The sequence below is a fragment of the Eretmochelys imbricata genome, chromosome 2 (assembly GCF_965152235.1).
Source record: "Eretmochelys imbricata isolate rEreImb1 chromosome 2, rEreImb1.hap1, whole genome shotgun sequence".
Classification (NCBI taxonomy): Eukaryota; Metazoa; Chordata; order Testudines; family Cheloniidae; genus Eretmochelys; species Eretmochelys imbricata.
In genome coordinates this window covers 177,688,875-177,716,723 of record NC_135573.1, presented here as the reverse complement: position 1 = coordinate 177,716,723, position 27,849 = coordinate 177,688,875, and the positions used below count along the sequence as shown (strand labels likewise).

At 41.3% G+C, this 27,849-nt stretch overlaps 1 protein-coding gene and 1 long non-coding RNA gene across 2 annotated transcripts in view; one reads left to right on the top strand and one right to left on the bottom strand.

Moving 5' to 3' along the window:
* Positions 1 to 11,685, top strand: part of RALA (RAS like proto-oncogene A) — a 50,294-nt gene extending 38,609 nt beyond the window's left edge. The window contains exons 3-5 of the mRNA XM_077811008.1: positions 970 to 1,178; positions 6,171 to 6,345; positions 9,793 to 11,685. Coding sequence (XP_077667134.1) covers positions 970 to 1,178; positions 6,171 to 6,345; positions 9,793 to 9,915 — 507 coding nt within the window. The 3' untranslated portion in view covers positions 9,916 to 11,685. The remainder of the gene's footprint in view (positions 1 to 969; positions 1,179 to 6,170; positions 6,346 to 9,792) is intronic.
* Positions 1 to 27,849, bottom strand: part of LOC144260163 (uncharacterized) — an 83,011-nt gene that overhangs the window by 35,629 nt on the left and 19,533 nt on the right. The window lies entirely within an intron of this gene.

The following is a 27,849-nucleotide window of genomic DNA, read 5'->3' as shown; positions in this document are numbered from 1 at the left end:
GCTCAGGGCTCTAGACAACCTTCATCAAGGAGATTTGGTTCAGAAGGGATCTGCACCCTATTAGGGGATGCTCCTCAACCTCTTCTTTGAAAGAGATTAGAAATAGGATTCCTGTTCTCCCTTACCACTTGTCAAGGCAAAATACTACCATGGATTTGCTAAGTAGTCTTAGGGCGCACTATAGAAGTGCCCTACTGGTGGCAGTGTGTAGGGTATGCATAGCTATGCTCAGCAATGAAAAGCCAGCCGCATCCACAATGCGGTGTGTAGCTACAACTGTTGGGGAAAGGCTTGGGTGGCAGGGGGAAACGATACTACTAAAAATAGCCCTGTAGATAGGGGAGGCACTGCTAGAGCATATAGAAAGCCATGTAGGGTACATACCCCAAAGATTCAGGCATGTGTTTGCCTAAGGAGTGCCTCATGGTCTGTATTGCTTTTTATATACGTGCTAAAGGGAATTGCAATGTATGTATTCTAAATGCCACCATAAGGAGTCTACAGTGTAGACATAGCCTTAAGTGACTTTAGAGTACTTGCAAGAAATAAACAATATTCCAACTCCATTCAAAATCAGCTTGACATTCTGACATTACCCAAGACAACAAAAGTGTAATGCTGATGCTCTAGAATACTACAGAAACTGAGACAAGATGCCCTAAATTGTGTGAATTTTTATTTTTGGGTAATAGCAGGAAGTGAAAACCTCTGGTGCCCATACACCTCACAAGAGCATCTTATTTTGCTGGCATGAGATGGGCTTGACTTAATTTTGTCAAGTTTTCATATGACCATAATGTAGGTACTCTTATGGCCTGAATAAATGAGTTATGTAGTTGTTACTGACCCAGAAAAACTTACTTCATCTAGTATTTACATTAAAAATCCAGATGGAGATGTTTGTTTATTTTAGACACTTATTTGGGAATATTAATATAGCTTTATCCTATACTGTTCCTTTGTTTTTAGTTTGTGGAAGACTATGAACCTACCAAAGCAGACAGCTACAGGAAAAAGGTAGTTCTGGATGGGGAAGAAGTCCAAATAGACATATTAGATACAGCAGGCCAGGAGGACTATGCTGCAATTAGAGACAACTACTTCCGAAGTGGAGAGGGATTTCTGTGTGTCTTCTCTATCACAGAGCTGGAATCTTTTGCAGCTACAGCAGACTTCAGGTAAACTGATGGGGAAATTACACATTTATGTATATTTTAGTGAGCTCATAAAATAAGGTCTTGATCACCTGTCAGATTCCTCTTTTACAATAACTTTTATTGTAGTCTTTCTTTTTTGCTGTTTCATATCTATGAAAGTTTGCATAGACTGCACCCTTGTGTATTGTCTGACATCTCAAGACTTACAGCAGCCGTGTGTTTTTTTCCTCTGCTGATCAGGTATTTTTGGCCCAATGTCTTTAAGATGCTATGAAACAAAGCTTTAGTACTACTGTCAGAGCAGGTACATGGCAAGGTTCAAAAGACTGCCTGCCTATGTAATTCAGTGGCTTTGGGCACTTGAGCTGACTCATAAACAGATGCACTACTATCCAAACTGATGGGCCTGTCCATGGATACCAATAAATAGTAAGCGCCAGACTGTCTTGTAGGTTGCACAGCTACTGTGCAGTTTGGATCCCAAACTGCATTTGTCCCAGGGCTGTTAGTTTACTCTCTGCTTGTTCTACCCATTGTAGTTCTCTACCATGTTCTTTTTTGGTTCTCTTCCCTGTTTAACCTGTCAAGTACCAATAGGAGTGAACAGAGGCCAGTGATTGCACATCTGGCTGCTATGTGCTAGAATATATGTTGTGCAAAAGGTCACATACTCAGTTTCTGTATGAAAAATAAGTATCCTGGAGAGCAGCATGTGGCAGGATTTATTCTCCAAATTCATGGGCTCTGGCTAACAAGTTTTCCATACTGAGTTGGTACTATTGGCTCTAACAGTAGTTACTGTGTTGGCAACATCACACAGCACTTCACAATGACTTTGTGAGGGTGGTTACTGATGTTCATCCAACCATGGACATCAGTAGAGAGAATGCTCTAAGGATAATGAGATTACTTAATAGTAAAAGTATTTGAGTAGTTATAAATAAGTAGAAGGTACTGAAACCTGAAGTATAGTTGTTGATGCAATCTTGTTTGTTCCTGTGGGCCCCATGTTTGGAGCTGCAAGGGATCAACAGTTGAGTTAAACATTTACCTTCTGTTCCTGGAAATAAAGTGCCATCAAAAACCACTAAGTAAGCATTCCATTTAACCAGCTTCCTCAAACTAAACAAAACAAACTTCCCCAGTGCAATCTGGCAAGGCCAGGCTGTGAAAAGGAGTAAACAGCTCTTTATAGCTATTTGTCAAAATTCCAGGGGAAACTACTCTTCCAAGAGAAAACAAAAGTAAGTAAGTCTTGTGGGGAGACAGCCCACAAGGTTCCAAACTGGTAAGGGCAGAAATGCAAGGCACAAGCAGTCAATCTCTTGAAGCATCCTCTTCAAGTGAGGGGGAATGATCTGAATAGGAGTTGTGGGTTGAGGATGAAACTAAAGAGCATTGCAAGTGGATGGTATGATACTATTGCTAAAACAGTAAGATGCTAAATATTAAAATTGTGCCCTAAAGTCAAGAAAATACCTTCCTCTTCAGTTGTGCATATATCCCTATCCATTCAGTCTGAAAGGATGTGAATAAGCTGCATGAGGAATGTCTAAGCTGAAGCAATTTTAAAGAGCAAGTAACTTTCTTCAGTTCAGAATATGGCAGATTACATTACAACTTCAAGGCAGTTGCAGCAACATATTACAAATAGTAAGTTACTCTGTCAGAAGGGATTCACTCCCCCCCCCCAAAAAACCCCATGCAGACAGAAAAACTGAGTCTTGTAATATATGCAGATAGCATTAGGCTTCAGAAGTAGCTGCAGAAACAAGTTCTCTACTACTTGCTCTAAAACAGTGGTTCTCAAACCTTTTTCCCATGAACCACTTGAAAATTGCTGAGGGTCTCGGTGGACCACTTCATGATTTTTCCAAATGTTTGTACCATTAACTAACGCTTGTAACTTACTTTGGATAAAAGCGCTATACAAACTTTTTTTTTCCGTTCTACAAATAAGCCCATAATTCCTATTTTAATACCAGTAGTCTTACCTTTCTAATGCAATAGATGTGCCCTCTGTCCCCCAGCATGGCAGCCTCCGAGCTGGGGTTGGGAAAAGTTGCCCTTTTCTCTGGCCACCACAGCTCTGCATGTCCCAAATTCTCAGCCCACTGTCCCCTCCCACCTGCCTCCTATTCCACCTAAGGCCACCACCTCACCTTACATGTGCATCTTCTCCAGGAGCCAGGCACCTAATTAGTGGACCCATGCCTGCATGGCTCCACTAATTAGGTGGGTTGCCCCTCATTCTCTCATGTATGGCCACCGACACACGCACCTTAGAGAGAACGATCCATGGACTACCTGAATGGAGCTTGTGGAACACTGGTGGTCCACAGACCACAGTTTGAGAACCTCTGCTCTAGAACTACTTCAGCTTGGTCTAATGAAACAAGAACTTGTTGCATCCGTATTTAGAATAAGAGTCCCTTCTTTTAATTAATCTGACACTAAATTTTCCAGAACCCAGCTACAGAGCTGGATAAGGCAACTCATCTTGTTGAAAGTAACTTATTTTAGAAGTGTTGTAGAAGCAAAATCAATAAAAATGACTTATCTACCATATGAAATATATAGTAGCAATTTAAGAATGCTCTCAGACATGCTGCACAATAGGAAAAATACTACGTATGGGTGATGGGTTACATCATTAGTAGTATAGTGAAATGATTTTAGTATTAAATAGGCACTAGTAACTTATAGGTGCTCAGTTTAACTGGCAAGTCAAAGGTCAAAAACCTCTTTAAATCATTTTAATGTTGTGAAAAGTGTCTGAAGCGCCCGAGGGAGCAGCAGAACTAGGTTGCCTGTGTGTGCTGTGGTAGTGCCTAGGGCAGAGGTGGGCAAACCACAGCCTGTGAACCACATCTGGGCTGCAGGACTGTCCTGCCCGGCCCCGAGCTCCCAGTCAGGGAGGCTAGCCCCCAACCCCTCCCCTGTTGTCCCCTCATCCCCCGCAGCCTCCGCTTGCCATGCCACTAGTGTTCTGGTCCACCCCTCCTGCCGGGCAGCGCAGTGGTGTGGCTGGCTCCGAGCTCCTGCCGCTCAGAGCGGCGTGGTAAGGGGGTGGGGATCATGGGGTTTGGATAAAGGGCAGAGGTTCCTGGTGGGCAGTCAGGGAGCAGAGGCGGTCTGACGGGGAGGGCTTGGGGGGGCAGATAGGGGGCGGGGGCCAGGCTGTTTCTATGGAGGGCCAGGTAGGGAAGGTTGTGGCCATCCCTGGACTAAGGCTGCAGTGTGCTAGGCACTATACAGATTAAAAATGGTATCTGGCTCAGCTTCCAGTCTGAGTATAAGACGACAGATGAGGAACAAGGTAACAGTTACACAGTAGGTGCCTACTAAACATGTCTTCATGGGTCAAAACAAACTTAGTACTGGAAATCAGTCTGTGTTAAGGAAAACTTTTAAAGGTGGCCTGGAAGAGAGGAGGGGATATGGGTTTGTCCCTTGCTGCTTTTGATGTATAAAGGAGGCATGAATGGTTTTAAATGCCTCATCAAATTAGAATTTCAGATCTTGTCTGCTTTGCAAAATTGACTAGAACTAGTGAAATGAAATATATATGTTGAGCTATACAGAGGAAGAAACTGTCATCAAAACAGTCTTAGTCATGTTAAATAAATGTTAGACTAACTTCAGACAAAGAACGTTTATTAAAGATTCAAACAGTACACTTTCAGCTAAAGTGAATTGGCAATATATACATCTGAAACATGCAGCAGAAACCGAAAACAGCCCCTGGTATTTGATATTTAGTTTGGGCATGGAGGGGAGGGGTTGCAGGGTAGAGAACTTAATCCTTTTCAGCTCATCTGTAAGACTATTTTTTGTCTATTGGAAGAAATCTCTAGAGCAGGTTTCACACTTTAATATTTATGCTAAAAGAATACTACCATGCTGTGTTTGGGAGCAGTCTATATCTGAGCTCCTAGGCATTGCTGATCAATCTGAGGGAATGCTGTTGAGCAGAACACAAAGGGAGGACATTGTGACAGGAAGTTTGGAAACTTGATTGCCTTTTCTGTAAAACTGTGTGGTTGGTTAGGGCACAGAGTTCTAACAGGGCAGTTTCCCCATAATGTTAGCTTACTAGTTCAATTCCTTTTTGTAGAAGCTGTATACACTTGGGCTATACATGTGGGCTTTTTAGTGGTTGCTAGCAGGTTCTCTTCTGCTTTTTTTTCTTCACTCAATTGAGTGGAATCGATTGTAGCAACTGGTATGCCTTAGTTATTAAAGGGAATATCCATCAATTTATCTAACATGCATAATATCTTTGCTTTGAGGCATAGTTGAGTTTCACTTTTTTTTAAACTCATGTTTGTATGTCTTCTGGAAACTTATTGTTTAGAACTGTCCGCTTTCAGAGAGGATTTGAGCAGGATGTTGGCATGGAGTGTCTTGTAGGTTAACTCTTTAAACAGCTCGAGTACATGATGAAATTACTATAAGGAGGGGGGTGCCGAACTGATTGAAAGATCTTTGTTCAGAGTTATCAGGGGCTCTGTCAAACTGGGAAGGCAGATCTAGTGAGGTCCTGTGGGGGTTTGTCCTGGGTCAGATACTATTAAATACTTTCATTAATTTGGACAGTGGAGTGGAGAACACTTGTGGATGAAACCAAGCTGGGAGGGATTGCAAGCACTTCGGAGAACAGGATCAGAATTCAAAACCACCTTGACAAATTGAAGATTTGGTCTGCAATTAACAAGATGAAATTCAGTAAGGACAAGTGCAAAGTACTACACATGGGAAGGAAAAATCAAATGCCTAACTACTCAAATGGGGAATAACTGGCTAGGTGGTTAGTACTGCTGAAAAGATTATAGTGGGTCATAGTTTGAGTGAACAATGATTTAGTTGCACACTGCACACCCTCAATTTTCTAAAAGGAGTCAATGAGCATTCACTGTAACAAGCTAAAAATAAAAATGCTCCCCTTTTGTGGACTTTTCTGGGAATAATACCTCTGTAGATTTTAATGTTCTTCCTTTCCTCCTCCTTCAGGGAGCAAATTTTAAGAGTAAAAGAAGATGAGAATGTTCCCTTTCTGCTGGTTGGTAATAAATCAGATTTGGAAGATAAAAGGCAAGTTTCTGTAGAGGAAGCCAAGAACAGAGCTGATCAGTGGAACGTTAACTATGTGGAAACTTCTGCTAAAACACGAGCTAATGTTGACAAGGTAATGACCTTTAAGTGCAAAATATTAAAAATCAAGGTTCTGTAAAAGCCCTGAATCATCTTTCATGGATACTGCTTTCCATATCTACTTTCATGTGTCATGAAAAGCTAAATTTTATTCTTGTGAATAATCCTGGACCAATTGCTGTAGAGATCTGTATCTCCTTTAACCACTGAACAGGTACAACAATGATGATGGAACTATTAAGCTTGCCAGCATTGCCCCTTCAGTGTGCTTCAACCATGTTCTAAAGGGGCATCCTCAAGTGTGGACAGCAGAGTTTCCATGCACTCTGGATTCTTACTTTCTCAACAGTTTGGAACTGAACAGACCACCAGTTCACTAAATGGTTTAACAATCGTGGCTAGATTTTGAAGGGGTAGTTGAGGAGGCAACAGTCAGGCTGTCTCAAGGGATTGGTAATGAGTCAATCTTGGCCTAGACATTTTTGTTTTTCAATATTTTCCTAAATTTTGAATGTGAACAGAAGACTGGTAGCTTCTAGGAAGGGAAGAACGCTGGCTGGACTGTTCATTGATATTCTGAATGGCTTTATAGGGGAAGGATTTTGATCTCCCTCAGTCCCAGACTATATCTGGGCATGGACGAGAGAGAATGAATGGCTCACCGCTTAGAATGTACTGAGAACTGCAGCATGAGGGTCAAGGGATACAGAGAAGCAGCCTGGTTCAGAAATGGGCCAGAAAAGACCTGTGTAGTCACCATTTATTGTGAGACAAAAGCAATGAGATGGGGGACAATGCTTGAATCTGGTCTCCAAAAGTAAAACTGGTTAAATTTCATGTTCAGAATTAATGTCTTGCACTCTACATTTCAGTAACTTTTTTGAAATTCAGAGTATTGGGTTGCCAACAGTATTTTGGCTTGTGGAAAGCAAATGCATTGAGAGAAAGGGATTGAGTAGCTTAGATTAATGTGCTAACTTCTCCTCTCTGGTGACCTACATACAAAATCTGATCACGCTGTTGAAAAATCCCCAGTGGAAATCATCATATCTAAGATGTCAGAAGTCAGGTCACCAGTTGCAAATTGATGGCCTAACATGGAAAGTGGACTGTTTTGGAATAATTGTTTTGTCTACCATCAAGTTTTTCCCCTTAACTTTTAACTAGAGCAACTGGTTCTGCAACAGTTTTTCAAATGGTAGTTTAGTGTCTTTGGGTCAGTGGCTAAGTGCAGTTCACTTACATGCAGCAAAACACAATCAGGTCACACTTCAGTAGAACAGAAATTGGCATGTACTAGTTCTTGGTGCATGGAATTGCTGATAGATTGATACCAACTGCCTTACAAAATTGCCAATTCAGACACAATCTCCCTGTGCATCCTTTAATGACACAACTAATTTTACTTTATCACTCCAGCTCTCTCGAGTTCAACACATGATCTGCCATAAAGGGAACTATCTCCAGCTCTATAAGCACTTAAACCATGGCCCTTACAAGTTTGTGAAGATTTTCAGACCTAGTGGTGAAATGGCAACCAGCCCACAAAATCCCTTGCAGTGGACAAATCGGAGGAATAGCTTGGTATCTGACACAAGGTTTTCTCATCATCCCAAAGCTGAGTGCTGTAGTCCAGAATTTAGATGCACTGGCAAAGCTGTACAATGTGCCAGGAAGGCTCTTCACTCTTAAATGCATTTTCAGAAGTAGGTTAAGTATCCTAGGCAGCTAAATACTGTATCATTTACTTAAGCAAGTTGAGGATTACGTCAAACTCTCATAGCACAGATTTAGATACATGTTTTATGCATCCGATGAAGTGAGCTGTAGCTCACGAAAGCTTATGCTCAAATTGGTTAGTCTTTAAGGTGCCAAAGTACTTTTTTTTTCTTTTTAGATACATGAGTAACTCAAGCCAAAGTTAGAAGTAAAGGCCATTTTATCTATTTCTTAATGAAAATTTCATATAGTATATAGTTGTGCTCATTTTTGTCAACGAAACCTTGATATTCTTTCCTCAAACACCTTAAGTGTAACACTGGTAACAGTCCTGCTCATTAAGTTTTTAATCATCACCTGGATCACATACTAATTTCTTAAATAAAAGGAGTACTTGAGGCACCTTAGACTAACCAATTTATTTGAGCATAAGCTTTCATGAGCTACAGCTCACTTCATCGGATGCAACTGATGAAGTGAGCTGTAGCTCACGAAAGCTTACGCTCAAATTTGTTTCTAAGGTGCCACAAGTCCTTCTTTTCTTTTTGTGGATACAGACTAACAGCTGCTACTCTGAAACCTAATTTCTTAAATGTAGTTCTGTGTAGAACATAACTATAGAACAAGAGTACTGTAGTGGGATATACAGAACTCTGGTTTTCTAGCTCACTCTGTGCACCTCTTCAGAAGAGATCACCCGACTCTCCTACAATATGGCTGTCACAATGCTCTGTGGACTGCCAGAAAAGGCGGATCTCTATTGAAAATGGAGAACTTATTGCCAAAAGGAAAACTGCATAGAATTGGGCAGTCCATTGCTCTCATATGCCTATTGAAGTCAACTTGCAAAGGTGAGAATGTTCTTGTAGCACCTGGAAGCTGACCAATTCAGTGCCCCTTTGTGCTTCGCATTGTTCATTTCAGTTGTCTTGAAGCAGTCTTACAAAAGCCTGAATTGACAGTGGGCTCTTGAAGAATTGCATTCTTAGCCAAATGTGTAGAGATCTCATTTCTCCAGCATGCTATTCCATTCGCCTTCCAAAAGACTTGCTTTTGAGCTGTAAATTAAGGCTTAATTATTTTAAAGACAGTTTACTTGAGGCTTGATAACTTATCAGTTTGCATTGGATAATGAAGTTGTTTCTAGACTGGTGGTTTCTTATAACTCAAGGAACCATACTGGGCCCTTCATAATATGGGTATATCCAATCCTCAACAGAACTCTAATTGCATTTTTAGACTAAAATATGGATGGGCCCTGGAAACCAATACTAAATGTTTAAGTCTCTAATACGATATTTTGAAAATTAGATATTCTGCTTGTCTTTACCATCTGTGGTATTGTAATATGAACTGCAAAGGATTTTTTTCTTCCGTCTGATTAGTAGGAAATGGAAATAAACTTGAAATCTCATGCATGGGGGCATGGTACGGCAGAGTTATGCTTCAGGCTGGACGTTCAGCTCTTATGGAGCTTATAAGCATCCCAGGAGCACATGCAGCTCAGTAATGGTAGGGGGCAGCTAGCCTCACTCCCTCTTGTCTTCAAAGGATATGCAGCTTTTTTGGCTAGAAAGAGTAAGATAATTCTTGCAGGATTTGCTTAGGGCTGATTTGTCCCTTTTACCTAGACATACTGTGTTTAGCTGACTTTGATCCAGACACATGATCTCAAGTAGATCATATATATGTAAAGTTACCTAAATTAGCATGTGTTCATGTTATAAGTGCATTGACATGTAAACTATTATTTTCTTTTTAGGTATTTTTTGATTTAATGAGAGAAATTAGAGCCAGAAAGATGGAAGACAGCAAAGAGAAGAATGGAAAGAAGAAAAGGAAAAGCCTAGCTAAGAGGATCAGAGAAAGATGTTGTATTTTATAATCAAAGGCCCAACTCCTTTCCTTCCTTGACCATGCTAATAATCATAATTTATAAGCATGCCATCAAAGGCTTAAATGACTGAAATTTAACATTTTGGAAATCGTAATACATCACTAAAAGCATGAATTGGAACAGCACTGAGTTAAATTCACTGAAAAAAATGTAATGTGGCTTCAAGAGAAGCAAAGTTCAACCCATTTCATAATTGCCTACCATCATTGTTCTTCTGAATGTAGTATTTCATAGGCAGTCTTTAACAGTAAACAGAAGGAAGTATTACTTTCTGTGGTTTCTTGTAAAGCATAAATTTTGTATCACTTCAACTTTGTCTGGTCTTCTACTGCCTTGCAAATTACAATTGTGAACATGATACCAGACAAACTGGTATACAGCTGTTTTGCCATGATGAGTTATGCAAATTATAGAAGAGAAAATGATTCAGGCAGTGTATCTGCATACAGTTATATTGAGTCATTCCATTGTGGATCTGCATTATCGGATTAATTTAAAGCGGTGTAAATTTTTAAATGGAAACATTTGAATATGCCTTAATTTCAAAACCTAGAAATAGCAGATTGCGTAGTTAAGGCTATATTTTCATCTTGATGCATCGAAACTGATGCATCCCTGGGCATCAGTGTGGGAGAATATCCTTTAGTGTGGAGTGCAGTTGTGTGAACGGTCTTGCTAACTAGCTGTCTGCTAGCAGTATCTGATCTTAATGTGTGCCATACTCTGGATATTTTGAGTAGCCCAGAGCATATTGTCACCTGTGATTTAGTAAACAATATGGTAGTTTAAAATTAAGGGGTTGGAATCTACATGTACGGTTGAGGTTACAAGGTTGTATGGCAGTTAAGCCTGAAATGGGCACTTACCACTTAACATGCTGGCACTTTGGAACTACCATTTTGCAAGTTAATGTCTGTAGGTGTCTGGATTTTTAACTCCCTGAGTTGGGCAGAGTGGAGCTCATTCAGTAGAGCTAATGTGTTTTGCATTAGGGTGTTTGGGAAATTCTGGTGTGTCCTCAGTAACTTGTTCTTTTGTCCTCGTGATACTAAGCTATGGGAACATGATGTGGTGGTTTGGAAGCTACTGGGAAGTTTTGTACTGTATAGTCTAGTTTGTTCAGAATGGGGAGCATTGTAGCAGCCTTTTCTAGTTAATGTTATCAAATACGCTTCGTAGGACAGAAACACTTACTAGCTGTTACCTCACCTGTGTCAGCAAACAAAAGAATACTAGCCCTCAGTTAGTGTTCAGTATCTTCTGGCTAAAAATAAGCCAGGATCTGAGTAGGAAGGGGTAGATTGATTCCACAAACTACTACTCTTATACATGTGTAAACCTATAACTGACAGTCAAAAATGCATTCAAGCAAACTAACAAATGTGTACTTGACAAGCTAACAAATAGATGCTGTAGGGACTCAGCTCTTCAAAAATTACATTTGTCATGTTAAGTATTTATCCATAAGGAATTTTGTATGTATACTTAGTAGACTACCATGTGCAGAATTAAAGTTACTCATGTAACTCTAGTCAAGTAGGCCAGTCTTCATCTTTACTGTGTACTCGTTTTCAGTCTATTTAACCAGGGAGTCTAACCACTAACACTGACTTTGCTTTGAGAAATGTGTACTGGGAACTGAGGTGTAATGAAGCTAATGGACACGGGAAATGTCACTTGTCTTAGGCTGATGCCTTACCCAATTCTTTTTATTTGCTATTTGAGCCATTGAAAGACAAATAAACTTCCATTTTTTAAGTACTTGTGCAATGTTAATTGATGGAAAAAAATAAAAACCAAGTTGTTTCTAATATGGCCACTGACTCCACCGCTCATAACATGGCCACTGACTCCACCGCTCATAACTGAGTATTCTAGAAGTTTTTTCTACCATATGTAAACCAAACTGAATTCTATCTTAATGCTACACTAGTCAGTCTGAGTAATGTACATTTGAAAAGGCTGGAGAACAGACCTGAATAATAGGTGCTGCATTTTGTGTAATACCAGTTTACCCCTCCTGGTGTCAGCAAAGGAATGCCAAGTAGCAAGAGAACGTAAACTTGCTCTAAAGTAACGCTGTACAAATGACACCAAGGAAACAGGATGTTCTACACTAGAGATCTGAGTAAACAATGTATGTTGGAATTGTCAATATTTCATAAAGCTTCCTGAAGTTGAATTCTTTTTTCATTAAAATCAAGGGAGTATAGGCTTATGGCTAAAGCACAGGAGGATCTGGGTCCTTTTCCTGGCTTTGCCAGTCTTTCCTTCAAGTTGCTTAACCTCTCTGTGCCTGTTTCAAGAGTGGTGTGTAACTGAAGATTTTCATGAAGTACTGTGACCTTGTCTGCTGGAAGACACTACAGAAGTGCAAAGGGTGTTAAAGTCAATTGTCCATCGGCTTTTAAACGTCTATGGTCCCTTCCATTTCATTCCTATTCAGTACTCCATTGCGACTAGTATGTATCCTCCGTCTACTGACTTAAGAAGCAATCCTGTATTCTAATAACTCTGGCTTAATACTAATCATTAATGCATTCTAATCTGGCTGAGTTAAGCTTCAGTACTTTCATGCTAACACACTACCAGTCCTCATGCCATCTATTGTTAGGTAACATCTGCTCCATGCACAGGGATATACTACAGCTTGTGATAACTGACGAGGCTTGAAAGTATCTGACTTCAGTGCTTTTAACAATCCCTGGCCACTTTTCTACAACACCTGTGGATGGTGTGTTGAGGCAGAGCCCATTAAGTGTACAAATCTTGTCAATGGGCATAACTAAAATACAAATCCATCACTTCCAAAGACCATTTTAGATCAGTTTCTTGTAAGAAGCTCTTCCCCTCATTCAGAAGTCATTAACAGCAGGGTCATATGCAGAATTAACATCTCAGAAATAACAAGTTGGCATTATGCTGTAATAAAGCCCTGTATTCATACTTTGAGCTAATTAAACTATAGAAGCAAGCCTTGGAATCAAATCTTCACTACCAATATATTTGAGTCAGCCAAAAGTTCTGGGATTCTTTTTGGGACACCAGTCCCACAATGACTCCCCACTATGTTGAAAATTCTGATTTAAGAATAACCCGCATTGTTTTTTGAGCACAGGTCTTAACCAAGCAGCAAATATGCAACCTGTACAGCTGTATTGTTATATGTACCATCACAGCAATCTTAGTGGAAAGCCATAACCGTCCTATTGCATTTGAGAATTCTTAAAGCAAAAGACCCATCAAACTCTGTCTGAACTTTACTTAGTCCCTCTTTGCTGGCTAATCTCAGATACCACTGTGTGATTGGCTAGCAAATGATATAGGTATTTGATCCTCAATGGGAGGGGAGGGAAAACTGCTTTGTAAGTGCTAGTCTGTCCAATATTAGTCAATGGAAGCACAAGAAGCTGGAAGACTCAAACTTGAAAAGACTGAAGTGTTACATCAGGAGCACCAGTGAGGTAGGTACTTACAGCTTGAACTCCCTTCTCCATAAGATCCGCCCTGTCTGTAAATCACCTTTTCGCCATACAAAATATGAGCTGCAGCATTGTCAGCTGATACAATGCGCTTTTTTAAAAAGCGCTTTACTTCGTCCACAGCCCCTGAAGTCTCTGGACAGCTACCAAAACTGAGGCAAGAAATCAGATTTTAGTGACCACCACTTAAAATTCAGAAAGTAAATTCCTGAACCCAGTTGAGGGGCAGAGGGAAAGTCCCACCAGGGAAATTATCTTGTGAAAAACACTTTATTTGCAATTTTCGGTTTCCTCTGGAGGATTGAGGCCCCTGCAAACAAACTTCTGGGATACACCAAGCTGGAGTGCTAGAGATTATAGCAACCAGGTTTATTTAGACTGACACAGATGTTATCAGGTTCCAATCATCGATTCACATGGGTTGGCACCCCTACAATTTCTCCCTTTTCCTCCCCACAACAGAATTTAACAATCTAGTCAGAACTCAAAACGCTACAGTATCAAACTGAACATAGGTTTGGGGCTTTTTTGCTTCTAGCCAAACCAGATAGTCACATGCAAAAATCATGCACTTATATTCAGACCGTTAACACGGCGTTGAACTGGCCAAATTGTTTTGCTGTTACTGCAGTAGGTTAGCTATAGCTTTTTCCAGAATTGACTCATGAAGCAATCTCCTGAAGTTTGCAAAACTAACCTTCCTATTCATGCATTTTTATGGGAGGTATGCATTTGTGGCTCATGCTGAACAAAGAAATAGGAACCACAGTGGCTAACCTTGAGGACAAGCTAATCTTTGACCTCAATGAGATTTTTCTCAATTTTAAGTACCAGGGCTGGTGAGCACTTCCAGTTAAATTTTTGTGTGTGAAAATGCTGTTTAATGGAAGTCTAAACGTTTCACGGCGACGTACCTGTTTCTGTCTAAATTTTTTGTTGGGAAGGTTTGAGGTTCAGGCTGGAATCTCACTTAGAGAGAAACCTGTCCATCTTGAAACCATTTCATTTTGTGGAAATGCTTGAAAGGGGTGGTTTGTTCTAATGCAGAACAGAATACTCTAGAAACGTTGAAAGTTGTCATGATATGGAATTGAGTCTGGCCAGCTCGAAGTACTGTTTCCAGTAAGCCACTGCATTCAAATATTTCTAAATTATTTCTTTGTCAAGTATTTAATATGTAGTGTGTTTAGGTTCTGCCATGTGTGGGTCTGTGTTTTACAAAGCTAGGTAAGTACTGTTGCTTTTCAGATTGGGAAACAGAGGCTATGTAGCTGGTTCAGTAAGCCAGTTGCAGAGTTGTGAATAGTACTCCTGCCTCTTTCTGACAATACATCATGCTGCCTCATAACGTAATTGCCTTAAATGTTTTCCATCTAACTTCATAGGGTTATTTGAATTTAAATTATAAGTGTATGAAATCTGGATTGGTATGGCTTTGTATTCTAAGCTTCAAGTCTGAAACACTTGGATGGAAGCCATCAGTTCCAGACCATGACAAAATGTGCTCAGCCTTTCATCTTTTGTAGGCACTTGTACATCTTGTGTGAGTCTCCTACATGACCATTAATAACTGAGGTCCTGTCAGCTCTGGGAACACATGATCCAATGTCACTTTTTGTAAGTGCATGGATTTGCCACAGTGTCCTTGATCAAAAATTTCTTACACCCTTCTCTCCCACAATTGCTCAATGTACTAATTGGATACTACTCCCATCCAAAGCAGAGATGGCTGCTTTGCCATGATGCTGTATTTTAGGGTCTGACTTGCTGCTTTTTTCAGTGTGAACCTAGTTGCCATTTTAGTAGCGCTGTGTGTATCTTCTGCTAGTATTTGTATGCTACTGTTTGCCAGCATAACATAGCAGCTACTATTTATGGATGTAAAAATGGAGATCACCTTTCAAAGGTAGGCCTGTAGTTCAGAATGAACAGCGCTTATCAGTGCAAGGTGATATAATAAGGATGAAACTATTCCCTGGACCACACTGCTTCTCTGATATGAAGTAATGCTGTCATTGAATTAAGCTCTGACTATATATGTGTGGCAGCAACTTCCTTAGTATGATCTCAGATTAATGTATTTGTCTTAAGCACCCTGTCAAGGTTCCTTCCCCACTCTGAACTCTAGGGTACAGATGTGGGGACCTGTATGAAAGACCCCCTAAGCTTATTCTTAACCATCTTAGGTTAAAAACTTCCTCAAGGTACAAATTTTGCCTTGTCCTTGAACCCTATGCTGCCTCCACCAAGCATGTTAAAGAACAGGGAAGGAGCCCACTTGGAGACTCCTTCCCTCCAAAATATCCCCCCAAGCCCTACACCCCCTTTCCTGGGGAAGGCTTGATAAAAATCCTCACCAATTTGTACAGATGAACACAGACCCCAACCCTTGGGTCTTAAGAATGAAAAATCAATCGGGTTCTTAAAAGAAGACTTTTAATTACAGAAAAAGTAAAAGAATCACCTTTGTAAAAATCAGGATGGTAAATACCTTACAGGGTAATCAGATTCAAAACATAGAGAATCCCTCTAGGCAAAACCTTTAAGTTACAAAAAAAACACACAAACAGGAATATACATTCCATTTAGCCCAGCTATTTTACCAGCCATTAAACAAAAGAAATCTAATGCATTTCTAGCTAGATTACTTAACTTTTTACAGGAGTTCTGAGCTGCATTCCTGATCTGTTCCTGGCAAAAGTATCACAGATACCCTTTATTCCCCCCCAGCTTTGAAAGTATCTTGTCTTGCTCATTGGTCAGGTGCCAGCGAGGTATCTTAGCTTCTTAACTCTTTACAGATGAAAAGGTTTTGCCTCTGGCCAGGAGGGATTTTATAGCACTGGGGACAGAAAGGTGGTTACCCTTCCCTTTATTTGACACACCCTTATCCCAGTTTTATAAATTTTAAATGCTTTTGGTGTGTAATTAGACACCTTAACCTTTATTCCCTTCAGTTGCACGCTGTAGATATTGATACTGAGTGTTCAAGTAAGGCTTATACTTCTGGCAAGAGAATCTCAGGACATGTGATTTTTTTTCTTTATTCCTCCTTAATACCTCCCACCAAAAAACTGAGCGGGCCAGAATGGGAAGACAACACAGTGCACCCTTCAAAATACTGCCTTAAATGATTTCTTTGCTCTTTGGCATCTTACTACTGTTGGTCTCCCCTGTTTCTTTGGCAGCATGGATAATTCACAAGAGCTTCGCGGCATAGTGCATCACTTCAAAGTAGTGGATGCAGTAAAAGCAAAGGGGCTTATTTTCATAGCTGCTGAGCAGCTGTGGCAGCCTGAAATTGTTCATAGGAGGGTTTCTGCAGCAAGCAACCTGCCATCTGCTGACCATTACTAGCCAGCATATATACAACCCTGAAGCAAGTCTTTGGGTGATCAGGATTACAGAAACAAACCAGAGCTGCCTCAAACTAATTGTTGCCTAGTGTCTGTTACTTTGGAAAGAGTAAAACTAAGCTGCTTACAGCTGTGGCAATGTTATGCGTTACTCAACTGGTAAATTCAGTTACTGTTCTCTCTCGAAAATATTTGGACAATGGCTGTTGCTTGAAAATATTTAGTGGCACAAATGTATAAAAGGGGAGTAACTGTAGTGCAATTTGCCTAATCTGGTCTATCCTGAAGGGAGAGTAGTCTGCCATTACAATAATATAGTACTGCAGTATTCTCGAGTAGTGATCCAAACATCACAGTTCACCATAGTGATACCTCAGGATACTAGCCTTTTCCTATAAACACCATCATTATTACTATGAATAGTGGTTAGAGCAAGAGAACACTGGTATTACCACACCCTGCTCCAGTATCCTGTTAACAGTGACCAGCACTCCATGCTGTGGGATCCTATTGTGCTAGGCACTGCATAAACAAACTAGTCCCTACCTGAAGGAGTTTACAATCTAAAAGATGAGTCACATGTATATGTGCTCACACACAACAAGCAATTTCCTCCCTCTTCTCACTCTCAAAATCCCCCTCTGTCCAGTTGACAGTCAAATTCCTTCACAGCCCTTATTTACCCTATCTGGGCCTCCTAGAAAAACACTCAATCTCACTTTGAAGGTTTGTGTCCCTGCTGCTTCCCCTTCCCTGTAGGGGAAACACCACTTGAGAGGGAAAAAAGAAAAGGAGTACTTGTGGCACCTTAGAGACTAACCAATTTATTTGAGCATAAGCTTTCGTGAGCTACAGCTCACTTCATCGGATGCATACTGTGGAAAGTGTAGAAGATCTTTTTATACACACAAAGCATGAAAAAATGGGTGTTTACCCCTACAAAAGGTTTTCTCTCCCCCCTCCCCCCACTCTCCTGCTGGTAATAGCTTATCTAAAGTGATCACTCTCCTTACAATGTGTATGATCAAGTTGGGCCATTTATTGATCATCATACACATTGTAAGGAGAGTGATCACTTTAGATAAGCTATTACCAGCAGGAGAGTGGGGGGTGGGGGGAGAGAGAACCTTTTGTAGGGGTAAACACCCATTTTTTCATGCTTTGTGTGTATAAAAAGATCTTCTACACTTTTCACAGTATGCATCCGATGAAGTGAGCTGTAGCTCACGAAAGCTTATGCTCAAATAAATTGGTTAGTCTAAGGTGCCAAAAGTCCTCCTTTTCTTTTTGCGAATACAGACTAACACGGCTGTTACTCTGAAACCACTTGAGAGGTGATGTGTGATGGTACCTGTATAGACACCCATGTATCAGTAAAAGCACAATTTATTACCTCTCGGGATCAGAAGGCTCCTTTCCCCATTTCATGAGCTTGGTAGAGTTCAGAGCTTTTTAACATTTTAAAATTTGATTTGATCCTATTTAGAGCAGGGAGAGGCCATAGGAGGCTGATTTGCTTTCTATCCCACTGGGTTGGGAGGCAGATGTACACTGGCAGCTTGTGCTGTGGTACGGGAGGGCAATGACAGAGGAGTCTGCGCTGTACTGACCACAGTGCTTCAGGGGGCATAGTTTTGGCATTCATTGGCCTGTAGATGAAAGGCAGCCCTGAGATCTGGTTACACCTATAGAACAGGTGTAGCAACTGCCACCCTTATGTGTACTCTCCTTCCTACCCCTGATTGCGGAAGCCCAGAAGCATTTCATGTCTCATCTCTTCCCCCCCACCCCCCATATTCTGGCCAGGCATTGTAGAAGCCTTGTGATAGTGCATTGTTCTCCCCCTGCAGCCCTCCCCCGGCCCCCATCATGCTGGGCACAGAACAGGGAAATCTGTTGGGGGGGGGGGGGTCATTTCTCTGCTTCCTTAATCAAGCTGGAAGCAGGGATGCCTAGCAATAACTTGGTTCTAGGCATGAAGGGCCAAGAAACTTAAAGGGCCAACCCAGAATCAAGGGGAGAGGGTGGCATTGCCCATTCTGTGATTGGATACTAACCGATTGTATTTCCCTCTTACGTGGTGTTTTTTACATGAAGCTCTGAAACCCTTTACAAAACAGATTGCCCAAACTACCAACCACCAGTTACCTACAATGTGCCCTTCATATTTCCAAATGTCAAACGTTTTGTTTGTAAACTTGGATTTGTATTGCAAATTTTTAATGTTCTAAAATTTGCTGTACGTTTGCTCCCTAAAATGAAATTTCAAATCCCCAAACCAGTGAAACAAAATGTAGTGAAAAGGCTGACTTCTGTAATGTGAGCCCTATTCTACAGCTTGGGAATTGGAAGCACAGCTATGTGAACGGTAAATTTCAGTAAAGGTTGTTCAATTATCAACAGGTTTCCAGGTTAGCCAAACTAGTGCCTATTTGAATTCTCATATTGGATACGATACCCCAAAATTGAAGCGCACACAGAGAACACAAACCTTGTGCTCAGAGTGACTGATACAGTGTTACAGAGTTACTCGGTTATAGTCAGAAACTGAACGCAGACTCACTACTTAAGGCCCTGATCCTTCTCCCTCCCCCCTCCCCCCCCCCCCCCAAAATCTTCCTAAAACTTTTGTCAGAAAGATGGCACAGTAATGGTTCATAACTGAAACAATGTATTTGCAAATGTAATGGCTAAAAGCATTTTTATTTTTTTAAGAAAATCTTTAATTCTGTTGTAAGGGTTTGTTTTCTTCACCGCTCTTCCCTTCCCTCTGCTTAAACCTGCCCCACTTATGGTACTGTATTTAGTTGCGTTCTCGCTCTCAGGATGTAGAATATAAACTGCAGTCAGTGTACATGACCCTGAATAATAATAATAATAATTACCTGGCACTTAAGTAGCTAGCAGAACTCAATGCACTTGACAAAGGATGTGGGTTTTATCCCTATTTTACTGATGTGGGAGGATAATTGACTTGGAAAACTTGAGACAAAGTTGTGAAGTGACTTGCCCAAGGTCCCACAGCTGGTCAATTGCTGAGCCAGGAAGAAAGTGGTATCGTCTTTAGTCCCAGCTAAATAGAGCTCCAAAATAATTGGTTAGTTTTTTGTTGAGTAGAACTTGGCTGATGTGTTTTGATAGGATTTTTGCTTTTCTTTTGCTTATGAAACTAAGAACTTATTGAGAGAATTTCTGTGTGTAGAGTGGAGAATCCTGCAATCCCTTCTATTGGACTGACTCACTAAAGGATCTTGGTCAACCCAAACAAGGATCCCAGAACAGGCATCCTCCCATTCTATCTCATCACTGCTAGAATGGCTGTTGAAATGGTTACTGGACATCTCAAATACAGCAATTAAAAAGAACGAAGACCTTCTTTGATAGCAGTTGGCTGTGGGCTGCATAATTACTGAGCGTTTCAGAAGGGCTCCTTTGTTCAAGACTGACTTAAGGAAGCAGTCAGTAGTAAAGGGTGCCAGGAGCCCTCAGCTAGGGGGACCAGATGTCCTGATTTTATAAGGACGATCCCTATATTTGGGGCTTCGTCTTATATAGGCGCCTATTGCCCCCCCCCACCCCCATCCTGATTTTTCACACTCGCTGTCTGGTCACCCTACCCTCAGCAAGCCTTAATAAAATATCATGGCACCTAATAATGTTATGTAGGTTTGGGGGTCGGGGGGATTCACATGCCACTTCGCTGCTCACTGCAAAGCTGGTTTGCATTTATTGAAATAAACGGACAACAAAAATGAGTGCAACAGCTTCCATGGGGGGGTGTGGGGTGTGTGTGTGCATATTTAAACCAATAATACTTAGCTTGCCTTCATTGGATCTCAAAACTTTACAAAGGAAGGTAAGTATCATTATGCCAATTTTCATGCAACAACACCCAGAGTCAATTATCTAAACCAGTGGTTCTTAAATTGTGGTCAGTGAACCACTGGTGGTTTAAGGAGCACTGTGCTGGTGACCTGGTTAGTCACGTAATACGGGCTCCTTTTTGTATTTTGTTTTTAGCTGTTAAATAGCATTAAAAACAGCTCAAAATATCATTACTTTCCTAGTAGGACTTTTCCACTTAAATTTTAGTTGTCACTGGGCTATTATGTAATCCTGGCTGAAAGAAGGGTGGTGGTTCTCTCATGGACAATCTCTTTATTAAACTGCGGTCCATACTGTGAAAAAGCTCAAGAACCTGCTTGAAACAAATGCTCGTTGCCAATTTTATTTACAAATTTAAAGACCATACTGCAGCCCTTTGTCATGCGAGTACTCCCATGACTATGGGTTGTAGAATAAAACGTTGATTTGTAGAGCTGCTTTTGATTTACCTTAAACACAGTTTATTTTGATGTTAAATCCTTGAACCTTGTGAATTTAATCTCCCTTCCCATGCAAAAATATGTAATCCTATCACAACTGAATTAGATTAACCCGATTTTGCTCAATCATTTACCAGTTACAATTTAAAAACAAAAGAAAAACAAACGGGGTGGCAGGGGGGCAGAGTATGAAAAAACAGTTAGATTTGCTCTCTGCCTATTAGCTTCCTTCATTCCTCCCCTCTTCCTTTGGACGTTGTGAAAGGAGCATATTACTCCCTTAAGGGATAAGCCTATAGCTAGAACAGCCAAGTGTATAATCAGAAGGCCCTGTGCTGTGCTACATAAACAGGAAGAGGATGCTGAACAAGACAAGGGCGAGTAGAAGCTATGTAGGCTGCAATGGGTGGTGGTGGCTTCCTCTCAGGCTGTAGGGAGGCTGCCCTAACTAGAGACTTGGAATTGTTAGTTTTGGGATCTGACTCAAGGCTCTAAAGTGAGGCCCTTATGAACGGTTTTTGTTTGCTCCTGTTGTGAAACCCTATTGAAAGGTACATGCCATTTGTTAGTGTATGTTGGCTTCTCCTTGCTAATAAAAGTGAACCCCTTGCTGCCCTGACTGGGGAAGTTAAGGTGGGCACAGCCACAGTGCCATACAAACGTGCAAGGACTGCTCACACCTTGACACGACCTATTGAAGCAGCAGCTCTTGTGGCCGGGGATCGATTGGCTGCAGGGTCTAGTTAGCTTTTCATGTTTGCTGGTATCAATTATTTTCTTCCGTAACAATGCCAGGCACTTGAAACTGCTGCAAAATTCTTTAAGATACGTTCCATTTTGGATATGGAACTTGGATACCGTGGTTTGGGATATATCAGATGGGCGGGGTATAAGGTCCAGTTCCGAGCTTTTATATGAGTGAAATGTATGGTGAATGCAGAGTTGATCACATAAATGTAAATCCGGCACTACAGAATCAGATACTGTTCACCCAGGTTTACAGAGATGTAACTCCAGTACAGTCAGTGGAGTAACTCTGGATTTATACCGTTACAACGGAGTAGATCTTTCACTTGAAGTTTACTGTCCATACCAACCTAGGATGTTTCAAGTTCATGGGCCAGATGCTGTTCTCTGTTACACCAGCGTAACTCCACTGACTCTCATTCTGGATTTACTCTGTCATTTTAGATCAGAATCGTGTGGCTGTATGAGACTGTTGCAATGACTCTAGGCTACAAGCCTAGCTTCCTAGTCAAAAAGGATACCCGTGTCAATGTGGGGAGAGGTCAGGAACGCAAAACAATAAACAGGTTTCAGAGTAACAGCCGTGTTAGTCTGTATTCACAAAAAGAAAAGGAGTACTTGTGACACCTTAGAGACTAACCAATTTATTTGAGCATGAGCTTTCGTGAGCTACAGCTCACTTCATCGGATGCATACCATGGAAACTGCAGCAGACATTATATACACACAGAGATCATGAAACAATACCTGCTCCCACCCCACTGTCCTGCTGGTAATAGCTTATCTAAAGTGATCATCAAGTTGGGCCATTTCCAGCACAAATCCAGGTTCTCTCACCCTCCGCCCCCCCCCCCCCACACAAACTCACTCTCCTGCTGGTAATAGCCCATCCAAAGTGACCACTCTCTTCACAATGCTATTACCAGCAGGAGAGTGAGTTTGTGTGTGTGGTTTTTGGAGGGGGGTGAGGGAGCGAGAGAACCTGGATTTGTGTAGGAAATGGCCCACCTTGATTATCATACACATTGTGAAGAGAGTGGTCACTTTGGATGGGCTATTACCAGCCGGAGAGTGAGTTTGTGTGTGGGGGGGGGGGGGGCGGAGGGTGAGAGAACCTGGATTTGTGCTGGAAATGGCCCAACTTGATGATCACTTTAGATAAGCTATTACCAGCAGGACAGTGGGGTGGGAGCAGGTATTGTTTCATGATCTCTGTGTGTATATAATATCTGCTGCAGTTTCCACGGTATGCATCCGATGAAGTGAGCTGTAGCTCACGAAAGCTCATGCTCAAATAAATTGGTTAGTCTCTAAGGTGCCACAAGTACTCCTTTTCTTTTTGCAAAAACAAATGAAAGAGAACAAACTTGAGACGCTTTGAGACAATGCATATTCAAAATATTTACAATTGTTTTCCCAGTTAAGGTGGATCCAACTTTGTTAGTACACTAGTAACAACCAGGGGAACATTCTTTTCTGTCTCCTGTGTTTACCTCTGACGTGACTTTCTCCTTTAGTCACAGTCCATCAGAAATCCTTTCACTGGGGCTAAATGATTCCTTGTAGAATCTTTGCATGCATCATGGGCTGTGTCAAACCAAAGGTTGACTTTTCCTTTTTGAGAAGGAAAAGGAAGTTTGACACACATACCCTAGTTCAATATGAGCACAGGCTCAAAGACTGTAATGGTTAAGAAGGAGAAAAATTATTCTTCAAGTGCATTTTTTCTGAATTTTTATTTTGGATCCAAAACAAGAAACCACTTTGTATTGGGGCAGCCACAACTTTAAGCCAAGAACATTAAGAGGCTGCAGATAAACACTGCTGATTGCAGATGGCATACACCTGACCTTCCAAGACCTGCTATTACAGCAGTTTTATCTTTCAGGTTCTTTACAACTGGGGAAAAAAGCATGCAGATAAATGGGAAACAATAACTACAGAGCAAGAAATTTTCCAGCGTTTGTGAAAGGCTGTCGATTGTAAGAACAGGGAAACCTACATTATCATTGTGAATGCCTACTACTTTTGAGAGAGACAGCTAAAGAATCTACTATGCATTGTCTGTTTGAGCCAGCAGGAAAGGAAAAGTTAAGGATTGAAGTTTCTTACATGTCAAGGAAAAACTAACTTGATTCTCAGGGAGTAGGACTAGGTTGATTCTGCTATTGTTCTACAGCTTTAACCTTATCTTTAATCTGTAAAGCTTATCTTTTGTCCTTATTGGAATGGGAGGAGGAGGAGTTCAGCTGTTTGGGGGGACTGCAGGTGACTCCACAGAGAGAAGGTAGGTGAAGTGTAATCATCGTTTTGCTGCTGTTGTTGGACCAGCTTCAGTTGGTGACAGAGACAAGCTTTCAAGCATACACAGAGGCAGCCGGCAATACTAGAGGAACGACTGATAACTTATCCCAGCCCCACATGAAGAGGAGATCCCCAAAAATATGGACGAGGAAGAAATACTTTAGTGAACAGTGCTGAGAAGTTCTGTGAATGGAAAATTCTTTATGGATGAATTCTACAGCCTTTCTTACATGAGGAAGTTTATGAATACTAAGTTTCAAAACACTGTGATGAAGGCAAGGATTTGACCCCATTCTGCAGATGAATAAACTGAGGTCCACAGGGTTTTTTTTTGTGTGTGAGGGAGGTTAAATTGCCTAAGGTCAGACACCTAGTTTCTGGAGACCCTGGGAGTCTAATCATCATGAGCCCCTGTCCTAAGCACAAGAGGACACCACTCAATCATTCAGTTTTACATCTGAATAAAAACAGAGCCGACGGCCACACTCTTGTCTCAGATGAACTGGTGTAAATCCAAACGGACCCTGCTGAGGAAGGATCTGGGATTTACACAGGTAAATGTAAGATTGGAACTTGACTGTTAAGTGATGTTGGTGTAAATGACACCCAGTGAAAGTTGGTCAGAAAATGAGCGTGAATGGCAAAGTAATGTAGCCTTCACCAAAGGTGCATTCTCACTAGATTTGTAAAATGTATACCTTTTACTGATCTAGTATACTGTGGGGATTAAATTGAGCCTTGGCATGTATGTGACTCCTATGTAAATTTATGCCAGAACTTAATTTGTTCCCAGGAACATTGGGGCAGATACAGGCAAAGGAGAAAGTAAGGATGACTATCTTACACTCCCTGCGGTTGCTTTTTTCTCATGAACCCATGCATACACACTTCTACTCAATTGGTGCATAAATTGCTTTAGTTTTGCACATTGACAATACACTAGATCTCACACCACTTACAGCTGCTTGTCATCCTTACTGAATGTGGCTCAAACTTTCACTGCAGTTTCACTTGCTTCTGAATCCTCAGGCTTAATTTGGTCCCTAGTTTTGATAAATGGTGCCTGAAGTCGAAAAGGGGTTTTTGCTGTAATGTTTGCCTACACTGTTTAGTTTATTTTTATTTAAAAACAAATTAGGAAAAAAATGTATTTGGTCAGGTTACATATCAAAGCTTCTGAATAAGTTCTACTCCAATGTTGATTTGTAGGCTTGTGTGGTGGTCACCTTTGTGTGAGCTGGTGGCCCCATGTGAAAGAATCTTTTTCCAGTTTTCAAAAGTGCCCAGGGTTTGAAGCAACTTAAATGGGGCCATCTTCTGAAAATCAGGCCCCTATGAAGCAGCTCAACTTAGATACCCAAAACTCACTTACCATGTTTCAAAATGTAGGCCCTTTATCCCACTTTACTTAGTGCCTCAGTTTGCCCCCTTGTAGAGCGACTTGTCAAAGAGCAAGCATGAAGTCTGAGGTACAGCTGTTGCTCCTCTTGCCTTCCACTAGAGATCTGGGTGAAAAATCAGGCCCCATAACTTCTGAGATCCAATACAGTCCCTTAATTGACCTCTCTGGAGGTAAAGATAAATTGTAAAGAAATCTTCAGATTCATTCCCAGGGAGGGTCAAACATACTGATGGATGTTTCAGCATCAGATTAAAACAGAACTGTTAAAATTCCAAGAACAAATCACTTTTGATAAAGGTGCATGGACAATGAACTGGGCTTTTAGAACTTTCTTATGTAGGTTTAATTTCATAGCTTCATTTTTGTTGCTCTACTGACCTCTAGAGAAATTTTTCAGTAAAGCAGTTTTTGGATATTTTTATAGAGAATGCCATAGTTTAAAATTAGTAACTGTACTTTTCACACTAACTGGCAGTGGCTCAGAATTAACATCAAAACATGGCTTTACCTGAAGTTGCAAGCTGCCTGCTGTTGCCTCACTTGGCTGCAGCATGCTTGGGTGAGTCAATCTTGACACTCTCAGTTGCCAGAGAATGTGCATTGTCTTCAGCAACTGCATGCCCATGGTGGCAGCTCAAAGGTGTTAGTGGAGAGTTCCATTAAGTTTTCCCTTCCCCAAGACCATGCAGAGGAAGGTACATCTCCGACTCCACACACCTACATCAATACCCTTGAACAACACCTGAGCTTGGAACCCATGAAATATGTCATCCTGATATAGATCATAGAATATCATGGTTGGAAGGGACCTCAGAAGGTCAGCTAGTCCAACCCCCTACTCAAAGCAGGACCAATCCCCAATTTTTGCCCCAGATCCCTAAGTGGTCCCCTCAAGGACTGAACTCACACCCATGGTTTAGCAGGCCAACACTCAAACCACTGAGCTATCCCTCTTGAGAGACATAAATAAAATCCTCTCTAAAGAGCAGGCGCAGGCTCAGCCTAACCAGGGGCCATGCAAGCTTCCCTTATCCATGGGCCTTTGAGGGAATATTCTGAGGGCTGTAAGGGTTGTTGTATCTCCCTATTCACACAGTTGTTTGCCTTTCTTCAGGGACAGCTGAACAGATGCTAGTTTTGTGATGTGGTCTGAGGAAGCGCATCAAAAAAAATTGGGGCATGGAAAGACTACCCTGTGAGAGGAAATTAAAAAAAATTGGACTATACAAAGTGAAGAGACAAATCAGCGGTGACATGATAGAAATATACGCTAACTTAAACATAGATGCAATAATTAACTTAGAAAAAAACATCAGGAGCTCTTGTTCCCCCTCTCTCATAATTCTAGAACAAGAGACTATTCAATGATATTATGACAAATTTCAAATTTAAGATTTTTTTTGGCTCTTTACTATGCATCACTGTGATGGGACCAGCAGGGTGCAACCTGGAACTGTGGGACAGCTGTGCCCCCTTAACTTTCCAACCTGGGTTGTCTCTCTACAATGCTTTTTCCAGTGATAAGCAGCAAACCCCTCCAGCTGCTATCACTCAGCCACCAGGATGCAGGGCACACCCAGTTAAGTTGCATGAAGACTCCTCAAGCCCCTAATGAACTGTACATAGGGAAACACCTGCAAATCTCCCAAGTCTTCCAGCCCAGAAATAGCATCTGACACGGCTCAAGACCTTCTCTTGAACATGCAAACTTACTAATTAGTTTGCCACTTCATCAAAGGAAAGTGGGCATGCCACCAGCCTTTGTAACCTGAGCAGATTTCCCAAATATGTTAAACTCAGTTGATAGATTTTAATTTACTTTAATGTTTTATCTTTTTGTAGTTAGTGTTTATTAGTGGTAGACATAAAGGTCAGAGATGCTTACTCAAGAAAATAAAAAAAGCACTCAGTCTAAATACTAAACCTTATTAGGCCTTGTCTATACTACACTGTTTTGTCAACAGAAGTCAGCTTTTGTTAAAACAGTGGAGGTTTGCACACTAAAATGCTCCTCCTGCCAACGTAATGCCCCTGCTATGCTGCCATAGTAAAACCACCTGGGGCATAGGACTTACGTTGGTGTAGTTAGGATGATGCAGTGTCCTTACATCCGTGATTGGCTGTCATTTGTGTCAATTTCGTGACTCTACAGGAGCCGTAAAATTGACAAAAATGCTGGCTCCTGGGCAGCTGCCCAGTCTCCACTCCAAACCAGCTTGGGCTGTGCCTCGGCTCCCTGCTCCCAAGTGGGAGCAGGGCAGCTGGATGGACCTCCCCATCAGAGGCGAGAAGCCCCAGCGAGGAGC